The sequence below is a fragment of the Lagenorhynchus albirostris genome, chromosome 8 (assembly GCF_949774975.1).
Source record: "Lagenorhynchus albirostris chromosome 8, mLagAlb1.1, whole genome shotgun sequence".
NCBI classification, from domain to species: Eukaryota; Metazoa; Chordata; class Mammalia; order Artiodactyla; family Delphinidae; genus Lagenorhynchus; species Lagenorhynchus albirostris.
Genome location: NC_083102.1, coordinates 1132330 through 1140012, shown reverse-complemented (window position 1 = coordinate 1140012; position 7683 = coordinate 1132330). Strand labels below are relative to the sequence as shown.

Sequence of the window (7683 nt, the reverse complement as noted above, 5' to 3'; positions counted from 1 at the left end):
CAACAGGGAAGGCTGTGTGTTCTTACTGGTGCCGGTCGCATGCATTCCCAGCACCCCCTGCGCTGACCCCAAGTGGACCGCGTGGACCCGGGCCTCCGCCCCCTCGGGTTCAGCAGCGATCACGCTGCCCACACAGGTCCTTCCATATCCCACCTGTCTTTGGAGCTGCCTACGCACAACGTTTGCAAGGTCCATTTCTCCCAGCATCCCTCGACATTCCTGGCCGGAGGGGCATCTTTACGTCACATGCAGATTCTGACACGTGTTTATCACGAGAAGTGTCACCCATTGCTACGTGCGCTTGTATGAAACAGTGACAGCAACTTTCCAACGCACGGAAAGCAGAAGCTTCCTGGATGCCTGGGCGGGATTCTAACAAGAAGCAAACTCGGGCAAGGAGATGCTGGAGGGGCCGAGCTAGCAGAGTGCAAGTGGACGCCCATCAGTTGAGATCGGGGGTCGGATTTCTCGAGATACAAACACCAGCATTTAGTCGGACACCACAGGCCACGTGTCTTGCTACTGCCAGCCGAGATAGACCAGCACAGGACAAGAGGGAAGCTGCCAGGTCACACCCAGCAGCGCTGTCCTTCCGCGGCCAGGGTTTGACTGCTCCCAGCGTGTTCTCCAGTTTTGAGGCTCCTGGGACAGCCGGTGTCTCTGCGAAGTGGTGGAGGGCCCCCTCTCTTCTGAAGGCAGCAAAGAAAGGGCCACCGCCGCTCCCCGACACTCCCTGGGCAGACACGCACTAAAGAGGGGACAGGGACGCACAGAGCACAGACCACTCCCCACTTTTGACTGAGATTCTTTAATCACTTTTTTAAAAACATTTTTCATTTTCATTTTATTTATTTTTTATTTTTTTGGCCGCGCCGTGCGGCATGCGGGATCTTAGTACCCCGACCAGGGATCAAATCCGCACCCCCTGCAGTGGAAGTGCGGAGTCTTAACCACTGGACGGCCAGGGAAGTCCCCTGTTTAATCACTTCTTTTTAAAAATCACTCTTCAATGAATAAAATCTCAGCGACACTCGACACCCCACTGTACACACCCAGCTCTGCAAATAAAATAGCAACTCAGTATAGAGTTCTAAGGAATACACACACGTTGTTTCAGGAATCCAAACGCCCGCACCTTCAGGAAACAGGACGGATGGGAAAAAACTGCTCTCTCATCCCAAATAACGACCATTCAAATGTGAAATCAGAAGTTTAATCGGACACAATTAAATATATTTATATATCTCACACTGAAGAAACATAAGAAGTTAGAAATTACAAGTAGGTATATGCTTCCTATATTCAGATAAACTAGTTTCTATTAATTATTTAGATTCCAGATAGAGAGAAACAACGTTGGGAAAGAAATTATAGATATTAAAGCAGATATACATGACAACACCATTTAAAGACACAAACAACATTTTGGCATTTTTCTCCCCATTCAGCCGGCCGCTTTCCCTATTCTCCTGTCTTCTGAGACGTAACACCTATTTAAGATGGAAAGAACGGTGTGCAGCACGGGAAGCAGAGGTACCAGGGTGACCGGGGAGCGTCTTGTTCCCTAAAACGAGACCAGCGACACCCAGGGCCGCCTGCACACCTTCCCAGATGTTTACGCGTCTTCAGTTTAAGGAAGCGCATTCTCTGTTTCGGGGCGGGGGTGGTACATTTGGCGCTCAAGTGGTATTTTGGCAAATCCAGATCGTTGCTAGATGTGTGTCTCCGTGACATCAGACAAGGGGGCAGGCAAAGAGATGAACAGTCTGGGCCCTGGGGGGAGCCCGGGCCATCCCTCTTCCCCAGCTGCTATGATCCCACATAGGTAAAAAGCAAAAAAAATGCGGGTCTCCCTGCGTTCCTCCCATGGTGAAAGCACCCCTGGTCTTCTCTGGACGCCAGCAGGGCCCGAGCCTTCCCGGAGAGGGGACCACGGGTGCTGCCGGGAGCTGGCCGAGTGCCCAGCTTTGCCCCGCACCCCCTCTGATTTTGGTCGCCCTGCAGGGAAGCGTTTAGCTGGCGTCTGTGTAAATCCCTATTTGTAGTTCATAACCGTGTCTGGAGTTTGGGGCTCGCCCCCTACCTTGCCCAGGTGAGGCGTCCCTGCGGCGGCTGGCCTGGGAGCAGGCACTCTGGGTGGGAAAGTGTTTGCCCCCAGCGGCCCTGCCCATCCTCGGGGGTGGAAGGTCGGGAGGGGCCGTCGACAGTGCTGGGCGGGGAGGCTGTTGAGCGGCGGGATCAAACAAAGAGCTGGGACGACTTTCTTCTTATCTGCCCCAAAGCTGCAGAACGTCACCATCCTGTCCACCTAACTCCTGAATAAGCCGCGGTGTCTCCAGTGGTAAACTGTTGGCGAGACAAACGCCGACTGAGCTTCTTACAGCCGGCGGCCTCCATTCAGCGCCTCTTGGCCTCTCCGGGCCCCGCCCTGCACAGCTGACACTCCTTCAGGAAGCGACAGGTCACGAGCCAACTCTATTCCGGGGACCACGCTGACTGCACCATCAGTACGACATGATTGCGGTTAAGAATGTGGATGGGTGCTTTAAGGAAAAATAAATTTTTTTTTCAAGAAAGTGAAAATAGATGAACTGATTGCCCCCGGTAATTGCATCTTCCCACAGATCTCTCTTTATTATTGTCTGGTTGAACAAAAATACACATTGTAACTGCTAAACTGCACTGACTACAGAGTCGTAAGGACCCGATTACGAGGCAGCTGCACTGGGAGACGTGGTTAAGTCGTCCCGTGACTGCAGACGGCTTTCCCCGGGGCCTCGGGAAACGCACTCACTGGGGAAAGGCTTTGAGGATGGCGTTCACCTCCTCGGCCACGGCCGTCAGCGCAAACTCGAACTGCTCCTGGAGGGACAGAAGGAAGGAGATGTGAGCGGGGGTCCCTTCTACACCAGCCTTGGGCTCCCGTGTGTTATTCTGCAGAAAGAAACTGTTTAGGAGAAAAAGGGAAAGGTCGCAGATTTCCGTGGAAAGGAGAACAGGGCACTGGTTTGCAGGATGAGACCCAATGCCGACGGGCCACACTTCTCGTGTGGGAAAGTCTCGTGTTTTATGGCTGCAAGAAGCTGCCAGTAGACACAGGAGCGGGACAGCGGCTGCCTGAGGCTCCACGCACCCCGCCAGGCTCCTTCTGGCGGCAGCGCCCAACGCGCGGACCCCCCGATGGGTGGGGCTGGATGCAGCTGCCGGTCCTTCCTAGACTCACCACGAAAACGGTCACAATCACGACCCCTCGGGGTTTCCTGGCCTCAGGATGTAAAGGGTGGTGCTTTCGCTGCTCTGGAAATCCACCCATCACCCAGCTCAACCCGATTCCGCTCCGTTTGCTAGGAACCCTCATGTCACCCTCAACCGTCCCAACTTAAGACATGCGCGCACACGTGCTCACAGACGCCAGCGCACCATGGACGGGACACGCCCCTCGTGCAGCTGAAACCTGCCAGGACTGTTGGGTAGAAACGAGGGGTGAGTCCAGGGTGTCGGGACCGTCCGCTCCTCCAGAGACCAGGGCGCGGCAGACAGAGGATGAGCCCACCTCTCCCGCAGGGCTTCCCGGGCTCCTGGGTCCACCCCTGCTCCCAAACTCTGCATGAAACACTCAAAAGTAGTGTTATCAAGCACTTCCCACTACACCAAAGAAGTCACAAAAATAATAAACTATGCAAATGATCACCTAGCTAAGGATTTTTGATGAAGGAAAGCCCTACTGATGGCTTAAATACTTGATAATTCCAGTCATAAATAGACTTGAGTCCAAAGCCCAAAAGAATGATCAGTTTCCACTTTGAATGGCCAGCATGTAATAGAAACATAGAAACTCGTTCCAGTTGAAACATCAGACACAAAAGAAGCAGACTCACGTATGTAGAGAACACACTTGTGGATTCTAGCGGGAGGAGAGGGGAGGGCGACACAAGGGTGGGGAGTGGCAGCTGAGTCTACTGGGTGGAAGGGGCTCAAGAGTGGACCACACAGCACAGGGAGCAAAGCCGGCTCTGTCACAACTGCAGGTGGAAGGTAACCTTGAAAATTGTATAACAATTAGAAAATTGACAGTAAATAAATAAACTAGCTAAAAACATAAAACAGCAGAGAGTCAACTTAATTTAACGCTCACTTTGGGACAAAGGCCAGTTTCTCACCAGTGCTCTCCTGACCTGACACTGAAGGGATGATCTGCCGGGTTCTAACTCGGAGCCTCTGCTGGCGGCCACGAGCCTCCCACGGACACGGTGGACCCTCCCGCGGAAGAGCCTCCCGGCCCGTGTGCAGGGACCCCCTCGGGGCTGGTGCAGCAGGAGGCGTGCCCACATGGGCCCAGCACACCCCAGCACCGTGTTCCCGCACGGACGGGCCCTCTCCTCCCCTCGAGGCCTGGTGCTCAGGCCTGCTGCCACCAGGACCGACGTGCCCTGGGGAAGCCGCCCCGCGCCGCCGTCTCTTGAGCCAGCGGTCGGCCCAGCAGGGTGTGTCACATGCAGGACTTGGTCCAGGACACGGGAGCAACCCCATCGGACGCCTCCTCCCAAACGATGACTTGCCGACGGGCAGACCAAGGTCCGTGATGACTCAAAAATGTGAAAACATGAAGGGGGCTCTTTGGGAATCTCACTGTACATTTCCCACGCGTGTTTATACGGGAATCCACCCTAGAGCTTGTCTTCAAAGGGAGAAATGGACAAGCAAGAGATACGCACTGTGGCCTTGCTTATACAAGACACCGGAAAACACCCAATGCCAAAGAGACGTAAATTATTTTATAGAAAAGTCTCTAATAAGAAAGCCAGCATTTCTGCCACCGCGTGAAGTGACAAAGGCGGAGGCAGACCTGCCCCTGTGTCTTGACTGTAATCATTTAAACACTCTCCGTTCACAGGACCACACAGAGGACCGGGCTGTGGGACGAAGCAGGTGCAGTTTAAGCCGCTGCTGGGGAGACCGTGGGGCGGAGGGGACGCAGGTCCGTGGGGTCCACGCGATGGTCCCCGCTAAGCTACCGAGAGGGCTCTGACGGCGAAGCCCGGAAGGCGGGGCCCTGGGGCTGGGCCGCGGCGAGAGGGGCTGTCAGCGCCCGGCCGTCATCCTGGAAGGCTCCGGCGCCAGCTACCCCCAGCTGCTCCCCGGTCACAGGCGGGGCTGTGTGTGGCCCCACTTTGAGCAGCGTCGCCTTAGCTGAGATGCGTGGGTGGGGACGCCAGAAATCGGGAAGAACCTAGCGTTTGAAGTCCTTTTAAGACAGAAATTTACTTTAAGAGAACCATTAACATAAAGGGAGAAGCTGCACTTAATGAATACAATTCAGTAAGTGACGAGGTGACCATTTTGGCCTGGACTCAAGCTCAGGACAAGAGCCGTCTGAGCAGGGAGGACTCGGGGCGTCCTGGCTGTAACACCTCTGAGCTGACCGCCTTTGCAAGGATAGGAAATCAGAGAGAGGGCTGGGGTACTCTAAGCAGGAAGACGTGCTAAACACAGGAGACCTGCGGGACACGGTCCGCTGTCTCTCCCAGGGTCCCTGCCCCTCCGCGTGAGGAGCCGCTGAGGCAGGACGTCCGAGCCCTGCGTCCACACAGGACTGGGCGGTGCGGCCCTAAAAGGGGTCAGGACGGAATGCCCTCTTCCAGCTCCACCCCTGACCTCGGACACCAGAGACAGAGATGGGGCACAGGGCCCGCGTGCCGTGTGCACGTGTGTACATGTGTGTGCACGGGGAGGGTGGGAGACAGAGAGACAGAAGTACAGAGAGGGATGAAGAGACAGAGACAGAGACAGAGAGACAGACAGAGACAGAGGGAGAGACAGAGACAGAGGGAGAGACAGAAAGAGACAGAGACACACAGAGACCGGGAGGCGTAAACACGCCTCCAGGAAGGCGAGTAGGGGTGTCAGGGGTGGACCCGAGCAGCGGGAAACACAGGGGTGAAGTCAAAGTGCAGAAAGGGGACAGGTGGGTGGGGGGGAGGCAGTGCACGGAGACCACATGGATGCACCTGTGTGTATCCCAAGGGGGCAAACGTGACATCATTACTTGGAGGTGACTGAACACACAAGTCGAATGGCTTTTATTTCTAAGCGACAACTGTAAGAGGAAATTTTACGATGGAAAAGCAAGTGTCAAGGCCTTTGATTAAAAGGGCACGTTTCTTTCAGGAGATGCACTGAAGGGGAAGGAAGGAGTCTGTTTACAAGACACACACGGAGGACAGCTTCACTCATCTTCTGAAGTGTGTTATTTTAATTGCAGCCCCTGACTTCACCTCTCTTCCTAAAAATGAGCGTTTTGCTGGGCCTGTCATGGACGTACAGTGACGGGGTCGGGTGGACGTCACACACCCACGTGACACCTCTGCCTGATGTCCTCTTGCCCTTGTGCTGCCTCCACCCGCAGGGCTGGGTCTGTCCTCTGAGTGTCTGACGGGGCACAGCCGTCCACCAGGCATCCGTGGTTGGTTTGACTGAGAGCTTGCTTCCGGGTGGAAACACAGCTCTCTGTTACTTTTTACAACCTAATGAAGTTCTGTGCCCGGCTAGGCGTCGGGGCTCCGTGGCTACCCCAGGCCCCGGCCTCAACGAGCTCAGAGCTTGTTAACTGTTCTGACTGTATTCAGCTCAAATGATGCGATTTGACTAAATGGGTTCAAATGAACAGACTGTGGTCGACCTTCTCGTGGCTCGTGGGAAACAGCATCCAGATTTACGACACTGTTTTGTCCGAGGAAATGTCCTACGTTTCTGTTAAACTGAACTTTAGGGAAAGCTCAGTTTCACGGAGTGAGATGCTGGGCAGAGCAGCCATCGATGAAGAAAGAACGGGGCGCCTGTGTGTTTACTGTGCGTTATCCCTGAGACTCCAGGAGCTGAATTTCTGCTCTGCCCGGCAGCCTCGGAGAGCTCGCACGCAGCCCAGGAAAAGGGCGGGTGTCCGGGGCAGTCCATCCACACAGGAGGCCACAGCTTGCCAGCCTCTGCCGTCTGGGAGCACCAGAATGTCGGGGCAAAATCCTCTGGCCACTAGTGTCCCTTTGTCACTTAAAGAAATCAGAATGTTAGTGACCATAAGGCACGTGACGCTAACACAGGGCAGGGCCCCTTCCTCCAGGCGGGGCTGGAAAACCACCCGTTTGGGCTCGTTCTGGCCAACGGGCTGCAGACCACAGAGGGCTGAATGGGGTTCGTAATGTATTAGGAAATTTTCTCTTCTGCTTTAGAGAGAAGCTCCTCTTCTCAATAACTCTGCCCAGATCCATCCCAGAGTCCGTGTGTTTTGAGGATGCTCGTACCCTTGGGGGGCGGACGGGCCTGCCAGGGAGGGGCCCAGCTGCAAGGAGGGAAGCGACGGGTTTGAATTCAGGGTCCTGAGCACTATTCACACAGCAGTCAACGGTGTGACACGGAGGCAGATTTGACCAGAGACAGAATCATCTCTTCATTCCTGGCTGTAAGTCGCCCCCGCTGCCCCAGCCCCGGTTCTGGGACGCGTGAAGCTGTGCAGCTGCCGGTGGCCATGTAGGGCCCAGACCGTCCAGGACAGTGAACCAAGCCCGCATTTCTGCATGACCAGGCCACTACCCCCAGCACGGTCAGTCCCACAGGCGCTAAACCCGTGGGCTACGGGGCACTGGGACGGCATCGCGTTGTGGTAAAGCTGAACCGCAAACAAACAGA

At 55.1% G+C, this 7683-nt stretch overlaps 1 protein-coding gene across 1 annotated transcript in view; it reads right to left on the bottom strand.

Annotated features, from left to right (window-relative positions):
* Positions 1-1250: 1250 nt before the first annotated feature.
* Positions 1251-7683, bottom strand: part of PTPRN2 (protein tyrosine phosphatase receptor type N2) — a 673487-nt gene continuing 667054 nt past the window's right edge. Inside the window, 2 exon segments of the mRNA XM_060156261.1 lie at positions 1251-2543; positions 2795-2862. Coding sequence (XP_060012244.1) covers positions 2525-2543; positions 2795-2862 — 87 coding nt within the window. The 3' untranslated portion in view covers positions 1251-2524.